General features: G+C 41.3%; 2 protein-coding genes across 13 annotated transcripts; one reads left to right on the top strand and one right to left on the bottom strand.

Moving 5' to 3' along the window:
• Positions 1–525: 525 nt before the first annotated feature.
• Positions 526–11,195, bottom strand: LOC103718793. Of its 12 annotated transcripts, XM_008807762.3 has the most exons (7): positions 10,995–11,195; positions 9,825–9,928; positions 8,856–8,963; positions 5,477–5,541; positions 3,262–3,553; positions 3,019–3,135; positions 526–2,909 (listed from the first exon to the last, which is right to left on the bottom strand). In XM_008807762.3, exons 3-7 carry the CDS (start codon positions 8,901–8,903, stop codon positions 942–944), a joined length of 2,490 nt encoding a protein of 829 aa, XP_008805984.2. In that variant the 5' UTR covers positions 8,904–8,963; positions 9,825–9,928; positions 10,995–11,195; the 3' UTR covers positions 526–941. The 12 variants fall into 12 exon arrangements, with proteins under 12 accessions (XP_008805984.2, XP_017701123.2, XP_038970203.1 ...); XM_017845634.3 differs by lacking the exon at positions 9,825–9,928; XM_039114275.1 differs by having other exon boundaries at positions 8,856–9,928.
• Positions 11,196–24,041: 12,846 nt separating this feature from the next.
• On the top strand, positions 24,042–24,344 carry LOC120104127 (copper transporter 6-like). The gene has a single exon (XM_039114657.1). The coding sequence runs from the start codon at positions 24,042–24,044 to the stop codon at positions 24,342–24,344; it is 303 nt and encodes a 100-aa protein (XP_038970585.1).
• The last annotated feature ends 261 nt before the right edge of the window (positions 24,345–24,605 follow it).

Consider the following 24,605-nt stretch of genomic DNA (forward strand, 5'->3'; position numbering starts at 1 on the left):
CGAAATTTTTTTTTTATTTCTATAAATAAAAAATTTATGCTCATATTAATCAAATAATAAGTTTTTATTTTGATTGAAAAAAAATAATTATACAGAATATATAGAAAGAGCTCTTCTTTTAGCTTGATTTATAGCCTGATTCATAAACTTAATTATAAATTCAACAATAAACAACCGCTATATAGCGCCCGTACATCAATCAGGGTCCCAACAACACAGGAGCACCGGCATCTAGATCTAAGTTGTCAAACAACCGCGGCGTTGATATTGTTGTTCTCTGACAGCTTCCAACGTTTTTTTTTTTTTTTCAAAAGCATGAACGCGTCCTAGAAAATTTGGTAAGTACGTTTTTGCTGACCCACGTTATTCATCACCAAGAGAATTGTCTGCAAGCAACCATTCCACGAGGCAGCTCAAATGTCTTAATTTCCAGAAACAGTCTACACCTTGTTCCAGAGACATCGGCTAATTTCTTTTTATCATTTCACACGTCCACAGAAAAACAACCCCTTAAGAAGCATCAAGTTAGGTAATCACAATCTATTACGTATCTCAGTCACGCACTACCAAATATACAAGTATTTTTAGATGCAGAAAGAGAGAAACAAATACCATCTTCGCTCTGTTACAGCATCAGAGTCGATAAAAATATACAGGTACGCATGCTTTACATGGTTACGACAATATCAGGTGGTCCGGTCCATTTAGTCAAAGACCGGACTTCGCCTATTACAACCATGTCCTAAAGCAAAGGGAAACTAAGGTTTCAAACGATTGTAAAAGAAAGTAACCAAAAGTTCAGGTGTTGCACAGACACACACCAGTAAGCTGTATTAGTAGTTTGGAATGACTGCCCTCAAAAACAATGAACCATGATGAACCCAAAATGGATCGATGGCCTAGCATTAAGGACTTCAGAACCAACTCTCCAAGCTTGTTGGTCACTCGGCAAGTCTAATCTTCTCCCACTTGAGCGGACGGTAATCTTCTGACTCAATATTATCGGTTTTAACTAAGAATGCTTCACTCCCTTCACCAAATTTTTGGTGCCGTGATTCGCTGTAACCTTGCAATACAGAAAGATCAACGCCAGCTGCTTGTAAGGCAGTATTTGCTTTTTCTTCATGTTTAGTATTCCAAGTTGACACAACTGTGTGGTCAGCATTGGACTTCAGCAAGCATCTTCCTGCAGTGTCATTCATACAAGCGTTTAAGCCATTAGAGTCGATTTTCAATTTATCAATAACACAAGAAAGAGTACATCCAGCTGGTGATGAACTGCTTTTATTTCCACTTTCTTCATAGATTCTGACTGATGAATCACCATCTACCGTATTCTCAGCCTCACCATTTTTAACCAACACACCGCCTCTAACGATTTCTTGAGAGGATTTTTGCACATCTTGGCATTCATCTTCACAGAAGGATGGCCTAACCAGTCTCCTCCTCTTTCCCAACGATCCCTCATCACTGCGGCCCTCTATATCAGCGCGTGCTTCATTTCCACCCTCCATCTTCCGAACTTCACTCCTACGTTTAAAATTCAAGAAAGGAATTTCACTGCTTTCTTCAGCAACTTCCTTGCTGTTTGTTTCAAACTCACCAACTGATGTAGCTAACACTGGTTCCATATCAGTTATTTTCTCATATTGTTGGTCATCATCCTGAATGCTTGATTTTTGCGGCACCATTTTGTCCATCTTACTCAACAGATCTCTCCTCTGAGACAAGGCATCTAAAAGTTGATCCAATGATGGATTTCTATATGGCTTGCATACCACCTTACATTGCCTACGTGTTTCTGAAGCCTTTGACAAGCGAGAAAATACACTAGTTCTCTTTTGATAATTATCCGAATGGAGTCTGGAGCTCACAGAAGTTGGATAATACCCATCATCATAACCTTCATCGTGCATTAATTGATAAGACCTCAATTCTTGATAGCCATTGCCTTCCTCAAATTCCAATGAACTATTACTTATAACAGATGCATCCTTCGAAAGACTACTATGGAAGAGGGAGGAGTCATCTTCTGGCAAAGAGATAAAGTCAGGAGAAGGCCCTGAGACCCAGCGGTGTTGCCCTCTTAGACCATCATCTTGTAGAGTTGCTTTAGGATCATCATGAGCAATGCCCAAACTGTGCGAGGAGGGCCTAGAATCTATGCCCTTTGTCATATTCATTCCCAGTGATGCAAAAATCTTACTGGCGGATGAGTCATGGTGATCAAGGATGGATGAGTGTTTGTAGTCTTGGAGATCAGTGCAGCCTCCAGAACCTATGAAAGGTTTAGGACAGCCTACAGAACCTATTGAAGGTAAACCGACCCTGGAAGGCTCACAAATAGTGAAGGATGACCCTTTATAGGTCCCGTCACTGGCACAGACATCCATGCTCCGGTAGTTAGAAGGCAACTCAAAGGTCTTCGGATCTGACAGTAATGATGGTTGGCTTCTAAGATAAGGGACTTGAGCGTCTGAGAAATATCTGGTATGAGCATTCAATTCTTCAGCCAGGGAAGGACGGTTCAAGCCTAAATCAATATAGGGAAGTTCAGCCCCACAACCTGGGACAGTGTCGTAATAACGATGAACATAGGGAGAAGTAATAGGAAATGTTCTCCTCAGAGCATAATCATTTTGAGATGATGAACGAGTCAAATCAGGTAGTGCTCTGGTAGCACAAGGTACTGTTGGGTCCCGTCCATGTTGAGAGACAACTACAGAATCATCCGATGTTAGAAGAGGCTTATGTTCATATGAATCAAAGCTAGACCCGGGTTTTCCACGCACCCTCTCATTGCCCAAATATGAGTTTTCAAACTGTTTTATGAGTTTATTGGGCATCCCTCTCTGGAACTGCGATACTCTAATCTTCTTTAGAGAAAATAGGTGAATAAGCCTTAAAACCTAAATTCAATTAAGCAAAAGAATATCAAATTAGTCGAAATCAGCTAAATGAATTATAAATGATATTAAAATGGTTCTCAAATCTTTAAAAAATGATGAGGAAGCAAACCTGGTCATATGACAAACCAAAATCAAATTTGTAGGGCTGGTAGTAGTTTTCATTAATAGCATCACGAAATTCATCTTCAGACAGTGGTTTACAAAACCAAATCCGCTTGCAAAGAATCTGAATACAAACAACATAATACAGGAAATAGCAAGGATTACCTAAACTAAAGGAAGAAATATTTCAACTCAATCTTAAGAGAAAGATATTAATTTGAGAAGGTAAGGTAAGTTTATATTCCTATACCTGAGCAGGATAGGACTTCCCTGATGAGAGAAAAGCATTAGGCATAATATTTAATGCACCATCAGAAGTTGCTTCAAACACACCATATAGTTTTCTCTCTTCATGCTCAAAGAGAAATAACAGCATGCCAGCTTTAACATTCTTCAGAAAACCTGCTTGGCGAGAGGGAAGGCCAAAAAGTTTTCGCTCAAGGCATTCCTTCTTTGTCAAGCGGTTGCACATGAAAATTGCACCCATAAGGACAGAATGCCGTTCACCATAGGCATTTGCCTCACCACAATCCATGGATTTCCTTGCAAAAATGCTAAAACTGTCAACAATCATAAAAATGTGCAGGAAATTCAGGGTGACTGTGTTAGTTTGAAATCACAATAGAAATATATTATCGGCAGAACTTCTGTTAACCATCCAACACCAAAAATGTTAGCTCAGTATTCCAGGTTATTCATCAAGATAGCTAAAAATTGGGATAAAGGGTGGAGCAAGAAAATGGCCATAAATAGTGAAAATCTGAACATCATTGGCTCATATTGGATATCACAAATAGGGATTTAAGATCAATAATCCTTTAGGAAACATAGAAAGCTTAATAGTAAGGTTAATATGTTACAATTTTCTCCAGAGTTATATTGTTAGCTTGATTACATAAGATCCTTTCCAGTCAACATAAGTATTATATAAAAACTTGGTTCATTATCCAGTTGATGTAACTCTTTACTGCAGATTATGACCCCCTCTCTCTCTCTTTACAATCCCCGTAAGGCAATCGCCAAATATGCTGTCAAACATATTACACAGCCATATTCCTACACATTTTGCCACATCAAACCATTAACAGTATTTATCTAATCTTTCACTCCATTAGATTTCACTCTGTCACCAATCCTGTTACTGCTTTTGACAACAGACATTCTTATCAACACGGAAAAGAATTTTACATTTATACCAAGAGAGCACTACCACATGGATAACCTCGTAACATCAATTGGATAAACTGAAGGCCCATCGTACACATACCAACTATAATCAACTACATTTCTTCAGTAATCCCAATTTCCAATAATCTTCCTACTCCTCAGACCAATTTATGGACCAGACCCCAAAATGAGGAAAGTAAGTTCTTGTTGAACAGGCTATCAATATTCAACATTAAGCTTGGACCCTCAGGTGTTCTTTTAAAGTAAATCTTTTAATGTTATTGCTCCAAGTCGTTGCTATATTCATACAGCCTACATTTTTTAAAATCACAAAATATAAATGCAACAACACCCCTACGATTATGATAGACCTTTCAAAATGAGGACTTGCAAGTCAATGTTTATTTATAGCATTCCATTTAGACTCTTAATAAAAACATTCTAGTGTTCCTTCTTAACATCACATAATTAAATTGAAAAACTTTCACATCATGAGACAGCTCTTAGATCATCTTGCTATTATACAAATTTTCCCATCAAATAGCCAAAAAAGGCTTGATCATTTTTCAAACATTTTCTCATTCTTGCAACCCTTGAAGAGGGTTCCCAATGAGGCCAAATATTGTCCATATATTTTCCGAAGTTGATTCCAATGTCATTACCTTCACTTATTAAGTTCTTCTCTTTTTTTCTGTTTCCTTGATTTCATTGTGGTTGGCATGCAGCTACATCTCCCTCTAAATCGAAATTTAGCAGATTGTATTGAAAAAACTTCTGAAAATGTTTAATCAAGATTTCCTTTTTTCCTCATCTCCCATGAAGGTATTTTCTCAAAGGTTTAAAATCAAATTTTATCATGTTAGAGGTTGTACTGAGTCAAAATCATCAAATTTATTGGAAGGACTTCAGAAAATTTAAGGAAAAAGGATAACCACATCTGTTCATAAAAAATCTGCATACAGAAAGTTAGATAATATGCTAATATCCAAAATGGACTTATAATGCCTTACCTTACCTGATCCTAAGTCAATACTGCAGAATGCATGTCTAAGACACCAAAGTAGCATCCACCACCACCACCACCGTCATCCAAACCTTGTACATAAAATATGAAGTTGGCTACAAAGCATAATTTTGGGAGGCTTTATGGGAGGAGGATCAAGCAATTCCCATGACAAGCTGGTAGTCTAATGTCAATTCTCTAACCTAGTGTTAACTAATCACCCAAAAGCAAATGTAGGCAAGAAAGGGTCTTTACATAAAACCTATATGACCAGTTGGCGGATAGGGAGATCTACCTTCGCAAATTAACCTCATGCAACCAAGAAAGAATCTTCCAGAGCTCACCGATACTTCGAAGAGTCTAGACAAAAGAGATAACAATTTTTGATATCAGGAGCTGGGTTTATCTCAGAGGCCCAAAAACACCAAAGAGCCGAATGAAACACAGTTCTAAAAGAAGATAATGTTAGTAGCCAAATACAACCATCTCATCTTCCTACACATCATGTAAAACATTTACAATTATTCAACCAAGATTTCTTTCATGCAGATATTATTTGTCAGCAAAGTAATCTAAAAGAATGTGAATTGCTTTATGTTATATGAAATGGATTTTAAGATTTAAACCATGGTCTGCCGTACCGGTCCGTACGGGCCGGTACGTACCGGTCCGGCCTGGGACCGGTACCGGATCAGCGTAAAATCCAGTACCGATAATTTATTGTTGAAGAACCGGTACGGGACCGGTACGGACCGGTACGGGACCGGTACGGGGCCGGTACGGGGCCGGTACGCCACCGGTTTCGTACCGGTCCGGGCCGTCACCGGTACGCCGACTGGTACCGGTACGGCGGACCTTGATTTAAACTATCGTAATATCTTCATTAATTCTGTTGTATGACCCTCAATTGATATTTCAAATGGTCGCTATGCCTGAGCTTGTAACAGATTCCTTATATTCTCCCTCTCTTGGTTTTTACCAGCTCGGTGTCTAACAACCCAACACTTCTAAGACTTATATAGCCTAATTGGCTAAAATTTATCAAAATACATTCAAGCACATACATAATTAAGTAAATGGGCAGTAGTAACTAGCAAGATAGCCCACCCAAAAAAAGCATACTATCCTTAAGTAGAATAAAAATGGGCATATAAGAATATAGTAGTTCCATGTATAAAGTCACAAACAGCTTTGTTTTTAGTTCCACATCCTCCTATGAGTTTCGGAGTTTATTACATGCTGGGGAAGAATTCTCTTAGACAAAAAGATCAAGAAGCCAAAAAGATATTCCACTTGCCCATCCAATGTGAAAAGTAAAGCTTAAGTAACCATCAATAGAAACACCACCCAGAATACCTCCATATAGCCAAAAAAAATAAAGATGCACATGCTTAGTGCATTAAGCTGATAGTTCGATTCTTTATAACACATCCGCATACAGAATCCAATAAAGTGATGTGATCCCAAATTTAGTTGGAGAATTGTTTAGATAGGTCTACAGTCATGTTTCTAAAATCATATATCTGTAGTTTTATTCAAATCCAATGCAAACTGGGAGCTGGATAATGTAAAAGATGGTTAAGTGATAGTTTGGTTTATAAAGATGCAACCAATCTTAGAATGAAATGTAAAGATGAGGCTATAATTACTTAGGGAGCAAAAAGCTATGGAACAATCGTCTACAAGCAATGTGGTGGTAAGCACTGCGATTTGAGATGTCACATTTTGAGTATGATCTATGATGTCAAGATGCTTCGCAAGGCCCAAAGTAAATGTTAAGCTAACCAATGGTTGCCAAGAGGCTATGATTTTTATTTATGTTATTTCCTTCGGTGATGCCTCCTACAGTCCTACCCTTTTTCTCCTCTACACTAGTGATCACTCTAGTCACTCAGGTCCTATAAAGGTAAAAAACCTATTGCTCCCCTAGATTTGTGAAAGGAAAGTTGATTTTGCTGGATATTAGTTCACGCTGGGACAGCAGATGTAAAAATTCTTCCACAACTTCGGACATTACAGACATCAGATTTTCATCACGTACAAGCTCAGTTATGCCTGTTTTTGGATTAGCCATTTTTACCACATGACGTACAGAACAATGCCTAGCATATAGAAAAAACTGTAAGTGAAACAAATTCCATGCATGTTTTTGGTGCTGATTTGAGTATAAAACCATCCAGAAGCACATTACATGGTGCATCACCATGCAAAACCTCTAAGACACTGACGGGAAATAAGGCAATTTCCTAAATGTATGCATGTTCATTGCACTTCTGAATACCGTGACAACAAAGGGATTGACAAATCAAATAGAAATTATATTATAATGATCTCCATAACATAGTTGTCAAAATGAATAGATGATCATACATTATTCTATTATCCTTGGATGAAACTATATATCAAAATGGACTACTTGAAAAATATTAAGCAGTCAAAGAGACACTTACTGAAAAGCACTTATTTTGAAATAATAGTTAACAAATTATAAACCATTGAACAAATGTAATATTTTTTAACGGAAACTATTTTTAATACTATTGAGCTTACAATATTGTCAATTCTTAGAAATATAGCCTGTTGAAAACAATTAAGATTTAAGGTATAGAAAAGAGAATAAAAGGAAACAAACAAATGGAGAGTGAGAACAAAAGAAAAATATAATATAGTCATGGAAAGAAATGAAGGAGGACTTTCTTTTCTTTTTCTCTTTTTCTTTTCTAAGGGAACCTTACTTCACTAATGGGGCTACTGGAATGGACTAGACATACAATGCATTCTCACTTATGTAACAGCTTGTAAGTTGTAAAGAAGGAATATTAAAATATTAAAAGAACACATATACAGATACTCACAACATAATATCATATAATAGAATCTATGTTATATATCGATAAAGTATATTGATAAACAGAAATATTTCCATAATTGGATAAAAGAGAATAATCTGCTTTCCTTGAATTGGCCTTGAATCAAATTTAGCTGAGTGAAAGATCACTTTCCCAAAGCAACCCATTCCAGTGAAGAGAGCAACTCACAGAATATAAATTACTCAAGATGTTAAAGGGCTAGGGGTAGCAATTTTGCCTTGTCTCATGTCTGCTCAAGAGAAGGGAATTGATAGAAAATCTGTTTTTTTCTCTATGCCTATTTATTAGGATGTACAAACTAAAACTTAGCATGCAACATGTGCTTAGCAAATGGGAGCAATTCTGCAACAAACAAAAAGGTGATATTGCAGGTTGTGAACTTAGCTCTATGTGAATATATATGAAACATTTTATTTTGGACAAGAGAAATGCAAGGACAGTCAAAGACAAGCATAACCAAAATCATAAAGTAAAATTGAATTTGAGGGAAAATAACCATTGTCATTGAGAGAGCACTTAAATATTAGGGAAGAATGTGTTCGATTGGTGGGAGTGAGTAGCCCTTCTATGTTATATGGATGTTAATTGGGAACATTCTGGAAAGAGAAACATGAAATAAAAAGTCAAAATTATAAGGTTAAAATGGATGCAAAAGCAAATGATAACACCAGCAACATGATAAAGCACCAGGCACTTCAGGATTATGCAAGATTGTGTTAGATGAGTAGGAATGAGCAACCTTCTCCACTATAGGGGTATTTGTGCTCAATAATTCCAAGAAGCAGCTGAAGTTTGTCCACTAACCTTGATAAAGGCTTTATGCTTGCTAAACTGTATAAATTTCGAGAACATGTGAAGGGAAATATGGACCTCCGTATAAATTATTAAGTAGCAAAGGATTTCTTTTTAAGCCTGCCAAAAGAAAAAAATTTACATGTATTTCATAAACCAAGTTCTAATATCAAGCGATCAACTACTAGAACATCAATCACAGGTGAGAAAACTAAAGTATGTCAAAATATGTATACAGGTGCTTAGAAATCTAAGCAATTGACCACTTAAACCAATTGTCCCTGCATTGCCATTTAAGCAATTGAGTGGCCATTTTTTCATTCCATTTCTCTGAATTTCTCTTCCATTTGATCTGTTAATTTTTTTATAAAAAAATAATTTTTGTGAGAAGCCATTCCCTAGAATTTTTTTCTTCTCCTCTGGTTTGATTCCTAGTTTCATAAAAATAAGAGGAAAAAGTCAATAATTTTCAAAAAAAAGGTTCAAGACATGGTGGTGGTGACTCGTTAAAAAAAAAGGGAGAACATTTTATGGAGCGAGATCTTTAGGCAAGCAAAAATAAAGGAAAAAAACAGGTGTCCGCAATTTGCCATGAGTTTGAAAAATGATCTAGCATATGAGATAATATAAACTGAACTACAATATGTGAATATTAAACTGGAATGATATAACTATATTAAGACTATGAATAGACGTAAAATGTAATGCCCGGAAAATCTGATTTTTTTTTTTTTTACCCATTGACAACCTCGCTATAATCTGCTTAAATCTTCTAACAAACTCATTAGCTCCATGGTCCAACCAATCACATTCTTCCCTATTTATCACAGCAGAGATGAAAACAACTAGACAAGGACAGGACAAGCTAAAAGGTATACCTTCCGCAGCATGTTACAGAAGAACTTAACATTTATGTCACTATTCCAGTAGAGGGAAACTAAGAAAACTGACACAAATGGTACTGGACTACATGAATCTTACAGCTGTAAAGAAGAATTACAACACTGTGAAATTAGGGAGTCTGATATTATTCCTTGAGTGCAATCCACCTCTTGCTAATTAATAAGCAAAACCATCCACTCCACCTATAGCATACAACAAGATAAAATGAATAAATATCACAAGCAACAAATGTAATAACTGCAACAATTTCAGAAACACTAATCCAATCTATATTCTTGGCAGAAACCAATAGGTGATGACCTTTAGGGGCTATCATCCGAAACAAGAACTTAATGCTAAAACATTTTCTTTGAGCGATACATGGAATATGCACCCTCGACTTCATCCAAGGGCAAGCCCTTAAGAGAGATGCCAACCAACTCAGCTAACAATTGTTGGCAATTTAGTACTTCAAACTTTTATGATCCAAAATCCCAAGATTACAAACTGTCCAACAAATAGTTGACATACTAATATGCGAATCAAAGAGCAAATTGCCCTAGATGACTTGAAGCTATTCTAGTACCATGTTTTCTAATAATAACCTAACCAGCTTCCTATACAAATTTGCTTCAATAATTAAGAGATTTTTCCATAAAAAAGAAAGGGACCGACCATAGCAAAGCATCAACTCAATGCATAATGGAACAAAACCAACCAAACTAAAACGTTATAAGAACAGAACCAAAACGTTACAAACTACGCGCTGCATTCTTGCATCACTAAGAACAGAACGTTCAAACATCACGATATACTGCACCAGATCAAATGATCCAAAGAATCCCTAAACCAAAACGTTAGGAAAAAATTGAAAAAGAAAAAAAAATCACAACCGCAAAGAAACCCTAATTCCAATAACGATCGGAACCAGACCGCAGCATGGCATCTAAAATACAAAACAAAAAACCAAGAAAAGAAATCAAATTAACCTTGACCGCACTCATCCCAGCCGAGGGGAACCAAAAAAAAAAAAAAAAACCTTCAGAAGATCTATCTCAAAAACTGTAGCAGGATGACGCATCTAACAGTCGTAACAGAAAAAATTAACAAAGTTAACAAAAGAAAAAGGATTAAAACCATCCAAGAAAGCACCAAAAACTCCAAATTAATAGTGTTCCTTGGCTTACCTAGACGATGATGGCGATCAAACATCCAAGAAATCAACGAAAATTGGATTTAAATCAAGGGGAAAGAGAATAGAATAAATACCCTCTAGAAGTGGGGAAGGCGCAGCCGGCGCGTATCTGAGAAAATAGAGAGGAGAGAGGGCGAAGAGATCGAAAGGTTTTTTTTCGTTATCGGAGAAGGGCCGAGCCTTCAAGAAAGAGAAATCATTGACGGGAAAACCGAAGAAGGAGAAAGCGATGGACAGGAAGGCAGTCGGTGCGCTCACTTTACCTTTCTCTGCAACCGCAGATGATGCGGCGGGATGGCGTACAGAAGCTAATGAAGGGCATCCTAGTAATTTGCATTGAGGGGTGGGAGGAGAACCGACCCAACGTTGCGTTGGACCCGGCGCTTTTAATTTTTTTTAAAGTAATATTGACACCTCGCAAACTTTGGCGTGCCCCTATATAAATACCCCTTCAATTCTAAAGATTTTTAAATTTCCAAATTGTTTCAAACCACCATCCCAACCTCCCGTTCCAAATAATAATAATATCCCCAAGCTTCCTCAAGCTCAACTATTTTGGATAAAGACACGAGAGGAGGTGCGGATTTTATCATCAGAAACCCAACAAACTCCATGGTGGTGGCGGTGGGTGGCTGTCAGTTATTCGATATTTCGGCTTTCGGTACAGAGCTGAGGACTGTCTAAGCAGGCCTTCGATATGCTTGGCGAATGCTACTAACCAATTCAGTCATCCTAGAGAATGACTCGGCCACGGTCATCAGTTAGATCCAAGGGGTCCGAGGGGTGCCGGCTGCGACCATCCCTTACTTCGAGACATTTTAGTGATGATGAGGGATAGAGGGACCTTCTAGGCCAAGTATGTATTTAGAAAATCTAATGGGGCTACGGATTGGGTGGTTGCCTATATGGCCAGCCATGTTGGTAGGACCTTGTGGGCTGGGGATGGGGAGGTGCCTTGAACGCTCCGCGATATTTTATTTTATGACTTTATTGGGTGTATTCATACATGTAATGTATAAATTACCTGCTTTAGCAAAAAAATAATAATAATATACCCTCCTCCTCTCTCACATTTATAAATATCTCTTGACCGTAAATATAAGCAAAGAAGTTTAAAATGCTTTGAGATATGTGCAGAAAAATAAATATAGGAGTTCATACTACTTTGAGATCTATGCGATGAGTGATCTATAACTATGAGTTATATACTAAGTATGCTTTTTAAGATCTATGCAGGAGGATAAATGAAAGAATTCAAATGCATTGAGTTTGTGCAATAAGTGATTCTTAATTATGGGCCAAATATAAAGAGTGCTTTGAGATCTATGCATATGGATGAATGAAGAGGTTTAGAGTGCTTTGAAATATATATTATGAGTAATCCTTAACTATAGACCATATACTAGGAATGCATTGAGTTTTATGCAAGTGAATGAATGAAGAGGTTCGGAATGCTTTGATATTTGAACGATGAGTGATCCTTAACTATGGGTCATATATTAAAGATGTTCTGAGATCTATGCAAATAGATAAATGAAGAAGTTTATAATATTTTGAGATATGCGCGGTGGATAATCCTTAACTATGCGTCATATACTAACAGTGCTTTGAGATTTATATAGACGGACGAACAAAAGGGATTGGAGTGCTTTAAGATCTCCACAATGGGTGATCCTTAACTATAGACCATATACTAAGTGCATTGAGATCTATGCAAGCAGATAAATGAAAGTGTTTGAAGTGCTTCGAGATCCATGTAGTGGATGTTCCTTAACTATGAATCATATATTAAGAATATTTTGAGATCTGTGCAGACGAATGAATGAATGACTTATTGGTATTTTGAGATCTGTTCGGCGAGTGATCCTTAACTATAGGTTATATACTAAGGTTCTTTGAGATTGGTGCAAATAGATGAATGAAGGAGTCTGGAGTGTTTTAAGATCTGTGCGGCGGATAATTCTTTAACTATGGGCCATATACTAAGGGTGCTTTGAAATATGTTTTGCATGGAAGATCCTTTGAAACATTCAAAGCATATCAAGGATACTTTTGTCCTACAACCACTTGATGCTATCATAAGCATTATCCCATTATTAAACAAAATTCTTATTCATAAAAGTTTTCCTATTAGATAGGTTCCTAACACCTTAGCTGGGCGGGGATATCAAACCCTAGAACCTAGGGGAAGCCTCGAATAGTATTGCTTGCTAATATGCATTCTACTACCATCCTCCATATAAGATTTAAGATTTCATGTCAACTCTCCTCTTTTTTGCTAAAAATGTTGCTATAATGTTCCCTCCACGTAATCCATGGCAAAGCAACAACAGCTATGTCCTATATCCATCGCTTGTGAGCTGCTGCTTTTTGTACCATCCACTATGTCCAAATTTTTGACAAACATGGGTTATGCTTCCTCAACTTATCGAGCATCTGAGAGGGTGCTTCCTTTGTACCCCCCCCTCTTTGAAAAAAAGTTTATTTCAAAGTATGATCTTTAATTGGATAAGGGGTTCAAGGATTGAACTTTCATGGTAAATCCATTTAGTCAAGATCAAGCTCGTTTTCCTTTAGTTCAATTTTGGGTTTATCTAGAAGCTCGTTCTCCATCCATCACAGATCCTGTGGGATGATTTTGTACTATAGTTTGGTGGAGGAACTTTAGGACATCTTTGAAGAAATGCATCCGGTGCAGTAGCTAATTAGGTGGCTTTAGAAGTGTGTGTACAAGCTCGTTATGTCATTGACACGAACGCACCCTAGAAGCTGATACAGATCCAAACAATAGATGTGAGATGGAAAAAAGGATGCATATGACCAAGTGGAGACAGTTGTGGAAGCAGCAGTCATAGAGGAGAGAATGAAGTAGGTATTGCCCCGAGCACTGGTCTTCCATCTCTTGAGTGTTTTGGAGGAAGTCCCAATCAAAATCCAGTCCATCGAATCCTTGTCCCATGAAAAGCATTGGCACACATATGAATGAGGTGCTTTACCTAATCATGCACAAGATCTTGTAGTACTTATCAATGAAGCCCTATCTATTTGTATTACACAAGAAATCAATTATACAAGTTAATAGACTGGGATCAACACCATGCTCTCTTTGGATGCGTGAGCAGTGATTCCTTAGTTCCTTCCAATGAGTTTGGAGCTTGGCTCGGGCCCTTTCCTAAGAATTTTTTTTTTTTACTGAAAAAAGGGGAAGGGGGCAGGAAGAGACAAGCCCACCCCCGCATAGCAGCCCCCACTGGGCCCCCGTCCCGCCAGGAGAGTGTTCAATGCGAGCAGAAATGACCGTGTGTTGGGCACCCTGGCCGGTTTTACTCATACCCTCTCCACCCGTGGGCCCGGCTCGGCTACTTTTCTGGCTCCGGCTCGATACCATCATACCACGTGTGAGTACGTTACACCTAGCACCACCCCTCCCAATCCACGTGTTCGAGTAGGGGGCATCCGGTCTTCACAATTTAATCGACCCCGTACGTTTCGAACTCGGAACCACGAGGATGGAAGTGAGGTCACGCTGCCATTGAGCTACCACCTTGGTGGCTTTCCTAAGAATGTTCACCATGATGCTCCCAAAGGAGGAAGCTGTGCAGTGTTTTATTAAGTCTCACCATAAATAAAGCAGTGACAATAGGGGTGGTGAATATTTCACGGAAGCAAAAGTGCAGCTTGTGCAAGCGAGCAGGCTAGAGGGCATAGTGCAAAATTTAGAGATACCTGGTGAAAGACTAAACAAAGTGACATAAGAAAATAAACCTTAGCTTATAATTTGAAAGCAATTATTAATTTAAAAATTAAAGGCAAAGCGATCTAAATGTTAAACTAAATTATAGGAAACTGGTAACTAGTTGCTTCCTGCCGGGCTACCAAGAGGGTCATGCTCTCTTCGAGATGCTCCATGATTAAGAATTTCACCATATAAGAGAGAAGCACAGCATGTGTCGTTATTAAAAAAAGAGAAGCTTTAATAATTTTCAATAAATAAAATTGAGTACAGGAGGGGGTATTCATAGGCTTTGGTATCTCTTAGACTCTTACAATGGTAGAGACATATTAGTGAAAAACAGCTTCTAAGTTAATTAAACAAAATTATCTCACTGTACCCGGCCATCTAGAAGAATTATTGTTCCAACATTGACCTATCCGAGTCGTTCCAATGCCTGCCTAGTTACGGCACAATATATTGTATCAATAAATGGCCAGTAGTTCTACCGTCAACCGTCTAGACCCAAAGTCCAGTTTGGGGCAAGGTTTGAGGTTTTTGAATGGTAAACGATTATTGTTCAATTCCCTTTAATGGTGGGTAGTGCATTGTAGGATGGATTTTGATGGTGTACAACTGGCAGGAGGATGTTGGAGGTGGGTCATCTTTTTGTTTAGGTCCAGTCCAAGACAAGGATGGTGAAGAGGAGGGAGAAATCTAAGGATGGTGATCAGCTAGGTCCGAAAAGGCTCAACCAGTGACGGAGGAGTTCATTCCCTGCTCCTCGATATTTGGATGATGGTGAGAGAGGACGTTACATTTCAGACTATGCATGTATATCGTGAAGCTAACGGGGCAGCCGACTGGATGGCGGCATATGTAGCGAGCCACTCAGGAGGCATCCTATGGACTGGAGAGGAAGAGATGTCCGGAGCACTTTGAGAACTTTTGTTTTTTGATTCTATTGTGTGTATTTGTACCGTGATATATGAAATGCCCGTTTTAGTATAAAAAATAAAAAATAAAAAAAAAAAGGAGGGAGGAAGAGGAATTGGATTGAAATGAGGCCATGGGAGATCCAGGGATGACCTTCAACTAGATAAGAGGATGGGTGGATAGAGATCTCAAAGTGAACTTGGTTGACAGAAAATAGACGGAAGAGTTGGGGAGACTTTATTAAAGGTTATTTAAGGTAGGACTCGTATTGTAGTACAGAGATAATTATGAAATACCAGGTTTTACAAATTAATTTAATAAATTAGTCTGGATATTTAAAAATTGCAAGTGAAAAAACGGATGCGATTGCAGGCCATATCTGACAAAATAAAAATAAAATCAAAGAAACAACAACCTGGTATCGCAGCATTACTCAACCGCAAGCAAGTTCCTTTTGAAATTTCTCTTTCCAAAAATGTCGGGGGGTTCAAAGCAAAAAAAAAAAGAAAAAAAATGTCGGGGTTATATTTGAGAACACAAGAAGTCCATCACAACCGGTCCATACGTATATTCTATCTAGATCTCATATATTATTGCCTAATTCTTTTCGAAGAAAAGAATCAAAGCAACACTATTGTTTATAGGTTTGGGTTCTAACTTCCGCATGAAAGAATAATGATTGATCTTTTTTCGCAACATTAACCATTAAATTGTATCTTACATAGTTCTCAAAGGATTCTAAACTTTATTATTTACTGTCAGCACTATTTTTGAAGCGAACACTGCAAGTTAAAGAAGGGGTTGTTTTTTTGATATAACGGTAACTCACGCTGGGGCAGCCAATAAAATCAAAAGAAAGTAAAAGGCAGAGCGAAGGCGAAACCAAGTCCTGATCTTCTAAAAAACACTCTCTCGAATGATGCATAGTATAGAAGGTATCCCAGTCTATTGTACTGTTCATCTTTCGGTAGATACGAGAAGTCCGAAAGAAGCCAAATTCTCCTGGGAGCTCTTGAATCCCTCTTTTGCGTGAAAGACGGCTCATGGACCCAAATTTGTCCATTGCAACGGTTGTCAAATCCAACACTGTACATAAAAGCAAGCTGGCTCAACCTGAAACCAACTCAAACCCACATGTTTTACAAATATAGGAGACAATACGCTCGGAAATAGGAAAATACATCTATAAATCACCATCCCCCACCATCCCACAAAGAGCAAGGAAGAGCAAGCAACTCCTTGTAACCGAGGCTTCGTAGCTAACCCAAGTCATGAGCCTTAAAGGAGGCAGCATGAGATTCTTGGAACAGCTGTTTAGAAATTTCATTTGGGACAGGCAACAGAGTAGATAAGGTGTCCACCTTGTGGCATGGGAGGTGATATGCCAGCCAGTTAGGTCAGGGGGTCTGGGGGTGCATTCTCTAGTAAAGAGACGGAAAATTTTGGCAGCGAGACATGCAACCATGTACATTCTGGAGTCAGACAGTCTGTGGTGTGCCCTTCTGAGGGGCAAGTATAGTATGTGTGCTCGGTGATGGATGATTTCCGGGTGGGGCGATATAGTTCTTTCATATGGAAAGAGATATGTGCAAATGCCTCGGTGGTGCTTCCAGTGATTAGATGGGCCATCGGAGATGGCCAGTCTATTGTTGTCCTTAGAGATGCTTGGGTGATTGACCAACCATTGGGTAGGATGCGGCAATGGTGGACTCGACGAGATTGGCGGGGTGCAGAGTCATGACCTGTTCAGTCTAGGCAGGGGCCGATGGAATGGAGCAGTGATTCGAGATGCCTTTGGGGAGCAATTGGCTGAGAGGGTCCAAGCTATTCCGATCCCTGGTGAGGCTGGGAGAGACAAGCGGCTATGGGCCTCGACAAGAAGAGCAAGGGTGTGTGCCAGGGATTTGCAGGTGCTGATGGGCAGTGAGGTCACCCGGCAAATTGAGAGCAGGTGGATATGGAGGATGCAGGTGCACCCCCGAGAGGTCTTGTTTATTTGGAAAGTGGCTTGGGGCTGCCTATCTGATGCAGGACGGAAGTACGGATTGAAATACAGAGAGAAAGAGGAGAGGAAGAGGGGAAGAAGAAGGGAAAGAGGAAAAGAGGAGGAGGAAGAAGAAGACCAATTTTTTCATTCATTAATTCATTAAACCCTAAACATCAGGATGGACCCATATATATAGGGTCACAAAATAACAAATAACCCCTACAAATAAAATAATTCCAAAAAGCTCCTAAAATGACAATATGCAAATAAACCCAAATGACAATATGCAAATAAACCCAATCAACATAAAATAAATCAATCTAAAATAAAATCAGGTTGGCTGAATCGGCTGGAACCCGCTGAGCTGGCTGGATCCTGTGGCGACCGGCTGACCTGGCACTGGTGTCCGCACCAACTCTCCTCGGGTGGAAAGAAGTCGACCTCGACGAAAGCGGCTCGGTAAAGCCCCGGTAGTACTCCAACAAGTCCGGGTCAATCGGCGGTATCTCCTCGCGCTGGATCCAAGTGTAGCCGGACCTTGGTCGTCCTCGCCAACGAACCAGAAAATGTTGGATGCCTCCATCACTGGTAAAAACTATTTGCTCGGCTAAAATAGAATCAATATACTCTTTTTGTGCTCGATGGGGGGTAAAAGGAAACGAAGATGGCATGGAATCAATAATAGGATAAACATCAGGCGCAGGAGAGTGTGCAGCAAAAGAGTCATCAGGGATTGCAACCAAATCTTTAATATTAATAGTAAGGCTATGACCGAAATCAAATGGAAAGTCAATGGCATAGGCGTCAGTGCCATCCTTGTGCAACACCCTGAATGGTCCAATACTAAGAGACTGCAATTCCTTAAGATGGATCATTACGTAACCCCAAGTTTGAAATTCTTTAGCACGGAAATCAGCTTGCATCTTATACTGAGCAGTACATGTATGAATGCCCTTATGGATTTCCTGATACAACTTATGAATGTGTTGTGTAAATGCATATGCAGGCTCAGAAATCCTAATATCAATTTCGATGGGTTGTGCGAGGGCATATCCAACTACACTCATGGTAGACTGGTCAGACTCGTTATCTGACTGTGCAAGCGAGCTAGGTGGAGTGTGGGTGCATCCTAGGGTTTCAGGTTTGTCATCACACTCTTCCTCAATGTCCTGAATGTCATCGAGGTTTGGTTCATAGATTTGCTCCTCTAAGTCATCTATGTCACCTCCCTGCTCTTGCTGAGCAATAACGAAAAATTTGTTCGCACATTGGGAGGTAGCGTGACCAAAACCTTGGCATTTGTAACACCGAATTTTGGAATGTGGTTTGGGAGGCTCACCAAGCATTCCCTTGCCATTAGTGTCTCGGCCTGTGACATGGGCAATAGGAGGGGGCCTATGAGTAGTGGACCCTACAGAAGGTTTGGACCCTAAGGAAGTAAGGCCGGTGGGAGTGCTCTGTGTGTCAGGGCGCCTTACAAATGTGGACTTAGTGTTCCATCGGTTTAGGAGATCGTCTTGGTAGTTAAGGGGCAGGTATTTTTCTTTAAGTCTCTCTTTCATCTCTACCCAATCAGTTACTTCATGTTGATGTCTCCTAGCTAACAAATGTTCGGTACTTTGCCAGAAAAGTTTAGCTCGACCAATGAGCTTCATTCTGGCGAATCGAACTTTTTTATCCTCAGACAAATTGTACCACTCAAAGAAGTGGTCCATTTCGTGTAACCAATCGGAGAAGACTTTCGGGTCAAGACGACTGTCAAAAGTGGGGGCTTCAACCCTAATGCCTCGCATTACATCTTCATCAGGGTCACGAGGTTCTCTGGGTTCTACGGTATGTCGGTGACCTCTATCAATATGAGGAATGGGACCAGGTCCTCTAGGGCGAGGGTAGGCATAATGGTGACCTGGAACATGCCTATTATCAAAGTTGTTTGCTTGGATTTGGGCATTGGTATTTTGGACTTGAGCATTAGTTTTTTGGACTTGGGCATTAGTGTTTTGGACTTGAGCATTCGTGTCTTGGATCGCTTTTAATAGGGCTTCGATTTTGGAATCCATGCCTAATTGGGACTCAGGATGAGATGCGTCACGACCACTACGTAGATGCATAAAATGAATGTCAAAATGTATGATCCGACCAACTATAAATGTTCCTAAGTAGACCTAATGCATGAAATGAATTCAAAATTGCAAAGTAGATACTCAATATAATCGGAAGCTAACTCAAGCAATTGAAATTGGCTTTGAATTACGTAACAAATTCAGATAAGTAGTTGCAGTCAAATAGTACTAGTATTCAGTGTGTTGCAGGGTTGCACAGAGCCTCAAAGAACTCCCAAAGATTAGGTAGCCCTACAATTAATAACAAAGATAGGCTACTACTAGGATTTTGGTGTTGTTTGGAGTGGATGTGTTGAATTTTCAGGAAGCAATATCAATAGAGCACTTAAGAGTTAATTAATTCTAAATTTAGACAAACAAATAAAATTTGCAGTAAGGAAGAAACCTGACCTGAGTTGGGGCGACGATCAGATGCAAATAGCGCGAATCGGGTCTGAGCACAGCAACTCGGTGGACTTGATATCAGCAACTTGGGGGCCAGAGCTGATTGAGGCCTGTGCTTGCCGAAGATGTTCCAGCTGAGATGATGCTGGGAAGAAGGTCACGGCGTTGCAGGGTCCGGTGGTGGTGGTCGGAGCAACTGTTGGCAGGGAGGAGCTGATGCAGGACGGTTGGAGCGGTCTGCGGTGATGACTGTCAGAGCTGACAGTGGCGGTGCAGTAGTCGACGGCAGCGACGGCAACGCGGCGGCGCGGCGGTGGGAGCAACCCGGCGGCGCGGCGGTGCGGCAGTAACTAGCAGCGGCAAGCGGCGGTACGGAGGAGGCGTGAGCGGCGCGCGGCGCGGTGGAGCGAGCAGCGAAGATGGCAGCGGCGGTGGGACAAGGGCGGTGGCGCAGAGAGCAGTGGAAGGCCGCGGGAATGTCGGTGGTGGGACGATGTGGGAGCTGGTGTGGGGCGGCGGGAGGCGGTGATCGGAGATGAAGAAGAAGATCGGGAGAATAAAGAAGAGGGGAAAAGAGAAATAAAACCGCGGCACGTGCGTGACTTACGCGTCACGTGCAGCGTTTTTTTTTTTTTTCTTTTTTTTTTTTATAACCCAAGTGGATTCGGGTTATCGGGTTAACAGACCCAACCCGTTAAGATAGTCCGATCCGCAATATTGAAATTTGAATTTTGAATTTTTTTTTTTTTTTTTGAATTGGTTCGGGCTAATGGGTTATGGGTTAACGGGTCGAAATCTTACCCGTACTGTGGATCGTCTTCCACCTTCGACCGTCCGTCCGCTTCCGCCGGATCTCGCCTGATTTTGCGGCGGTGGGTGCGGGAAGACGTTGCGCCGGTGGAGCGGGGTGCTGGTGCGGCAGTGAACGGGGCGGCGACGTCCTTCACTTGGTCCGGCCACGGTCGGTGGCAGCAAGCTGCTGCCGAAACCCCCGGGGAAGCACGGCGGCGACCGAAGGCGAATCGGCGGCGCGGCGAAACGGATGCGGTGGGTGATGCTTGCACAGTGACAATCGGAGGAGAAATTGACGAGGAGGCCGGCTTATTTGCCTCCCGGGCTGCCTTGGGGTTTTCCGGCGACAGTGCCTTTCTTCACTGCGTGAGATCCGAGAGAAGGAGGGAAAGAAAGGGCGAGAGCGTCGGAGGCAGCGACGGTGGGAAGAGAGGGCGGCGGCGGCGTCTTGCGAAGGCGATCTGTGGATTGACGCCGGAAGACAGTCGACCGACGGGAGGGTTTTGCTTTTTCTTTCTTCTCGGTGGGTGAGGTGATGAACAGGGAAGAAAATAATGAAGAAAGGGAGCGACCCTTCTTCTTCGGAGTACGTGCCGTGCGACGACCTTCCGTGCGTTCCGGCGTTTGCGGTGCAAATGATCTAGCAAAATACAGGTGAGGAAAAGGCCGAAAAGGAATCGGCGGGGGTCCGTCCATAAACTGGATCCTTCGACTTCAGCAACAGAGGCAAAGTCAGCCCTGCTCTGATACCAAAGCTGATGCAGGACGGAAGTACGGATTGAAATACAGAGAGAAAGAGGAGAGGAAGAGGGGAAGAAGAAGGGAAAGAGGAAAAGAGGAGGAGGAAGAAGAAGACCAATTTTTTCATTCATTAATTCATTAAACCCTAAACATCAGGATGGACCCATATATATAGGGTCACAAAATAACAAATAACCCCTACAAATAAAATAATTCCAAAAAGCTCCTAAAATGACAATATGCAAATAAACCCAAATGACAATATGCAAATAAACCCAATCAACATAAAATAAATCAATCTAAAATAAAATCAGGCTGGCTGAATCGGCTGGAATCCGCTGAGCTGGCTGGATCCTGTGGCGACCGGCTGACCTGGCACTGGTGTCCGCACCACTATCGACTCGGGGTGTGTTGGCAAGTAGGGGTGTCAGGATTACTCCAATGTGTGAGGACTATACGAACACGGAGGAGACCATCGACTATGGCCTTCTAAGGTGTCCCCAGGCGATGCAGGTTTGGCAGAGGGCGCTCGTTTTCCTGCCGCGGGGTGCAGAGTCAACAAGGGATCTGCTAGACCACCCGAGGATATTAGTGAGGAGACTGGAGACTCTGGAGAGAGGCATCACCTGTGCTTATATGGCATATCACATCTGGTTGAACAGGAATGCACGCACTTCTGATAGTAGGAAGGCATCTCCGAGGGCTGTGGTGGACAGAGTCATCCGTCAGGCGACTGAGGTTACCGCTGCTTCCCAGGCATCTTCACCAGAGTGGGCTAGGGACATCTGAGGCTTCCATTTCACTACTACAGCGCTCCGAGTTACTCTTGTTTCTTGGGAGCCCCCACCTCCCGGCTACCTCAAAGTGAACTTTGATGGCGTCTTGGTGAGAGGAGGCAGAGGAAGGATGGGGTTTGTGATCTATGATCGTGATTCTAGGTTGATTGCGGCAGGTGGGCGCCACACCTATGATATGACCGCTATTGGAGCGGAGCTCAGAGCAGCATGGGAGAGATTTACCTATGCGAGAAAGATTCTAGAGACAAATTGCATCATTCTGAAGAGAGACTCGACTACGATGGCTGAGGGGATTCGTGACATTGCGCGATAGGGCAATGGCCACCCCTACTTAAGGCTGCAAATGGGTCGGGTCGACCCGTGACCCGACCCGACCCGACCCGCGTAGACCCGACCCGACCCGAATTTTAGGACCCGCGGGTCCGGGTCGGGGCCTAAAATTGGACCCGAATCATTTTCTGGGTCGGGTCTGGGTTTACCAAACGGACCCGACCCGACCCGAATGGACCCGGGGAGAGAAAGAGAAAAAGCAAGAGAGAGTCTTTTCTTTTTCTTTTTTCTTTTTTTTTCTTTTTTTTTTGGCGTGGGTTCTGGTTCTGTTGGTCAGCGTGGGAGGATAGCAAGTTAGCAACAAGCATAGGTTCACAGAATCCAAAGGAACGTCGGCCCGTCGGGATTCTCTCTCGATCTATTACACTGTTGATACCTCTGGTGTCTCGGTAGCTGCCTTTTTTTTTTTTTTTTCCTTCTGTTTTTTGGTTTTTGTTTCTTTTAACTTTTGAAGGGAGAAAGTGAGGGAACACTGCAACTGAATATGGGTCATGTGCCAGTTTTCTGTAATGGAATTGGATTTTGGAAGAAGGTCTGGGATTTTTTTATGTCCTCGTGAGAGGGGAGCTGGGAGACACCGAGTTCCGTCCAATCAGTCATATAGATAAAAAATAGTGTGATATGAAATTTGGCTTGTAGACTGACTTAGTTAGTAAGTCATGGGTCATCTGTTCTGACTGGAGCTCAATTGCAAGTCTTTCAAGTCATGGGTCACCCAGCACCTCATAATTATGATATGACCAAATTAGATTTATCCAAATTTTTTTCCAAAAGCACAAAAAAATTGGATCAGATCGGATCCGAATCCGATCCGACTCAGACCCGGACCCGACCCGAACCCAATTCGGACCCGACCCGACCCAACCCGATCTTCAACCGGGTCGGGTCCAGGTCCAAAATTAGGACCCGAATAAAAAATCGAATCGGGTCGGGGTCACTTAGGATCCGACCCATTTGCACTCCTATCCCTACTTAGGGATATCCAGAGCCTGGCGATAAGCTGTAGCTTGTTTTAGATTGTTAATGTATTTCGGAAGGTGAATACGGTAACAGACTAAATTATTTTTTTTGTTGATTGAAAAGAAGTTTCAGGATGAGAGATTGATTCTGTACTCTATCTTTATGGAACCGACATTGATGGTAGAACTCACGTCAGGTTGACGTGAGCTACCGATGTGCCCCAAAAGAGGAAGACACGGCATGCTCGGCCTCGGCGACGACGTGACATGAGCCAATACTCCCAGATGCACCGCGACTAACATGACTTCTACTGGGGCGCCAACTCCGACATCCTCTTCTCCAGCTGGCCCGGCACTGTCATGTACGTGCTGACCCTTGGCATCGTCTTCATTCTCGTCGCTTACCTCGAGTGGCTGAATCACGGCCTCACGATCGCGTCCCGTGGGAGCTGCCATGATGCGGCCGCCAGGCTCCAGCTGATGGCCTTGCATGCGCTCCGCGTTGCGCTGGCGCTCATCGTGATGCTCGCCGCCATGTCCTTCAACGTTGGTGTGCTGATGGCTGCAGTGTTGGCTCACGCCCTGGGGTTCTTCCTCTTTGGCAGCTCTGGAATGCAAGAGATCTCGCAGAAGGGAGACTCTCCTCCAATGAGCTCTGTTTGATTTGTTCTTTTTCTTGGTAAAAAAAAAAAACAGGTTAAAAGGCCTTCTCCGAAGAGAAAGAAGTATCTTCAATTAGGAGGGTGAGGGAGAAATGCTTGCTATATATATATATATATATATATATATATATATATATATATATATATATATATATATATATATATATATATATATATATATTGCTATAAGATTGAGGAAGAAGACGAAAGTGCCACGGCCAAATCCCAACATCCAGGGTCAAACTTGTGACATGGCTGCACA

Source organism: Phoenix dactylifera, chromosome 16 (genome assembly GCF_009389715.1).
Source record: "Phoenix dactylifera cultivar Barhee BC4 chromosome 16, palm_55x_up_171113_PBpolish2nd_filt_p, whole genome shotgun sequence".
NCBI lineage: Eukaryota > Viridiplantae > Streptophyta > Magnoliopsida > Arecales > Arecaceae > Phoenix > Phoenix dactylifera.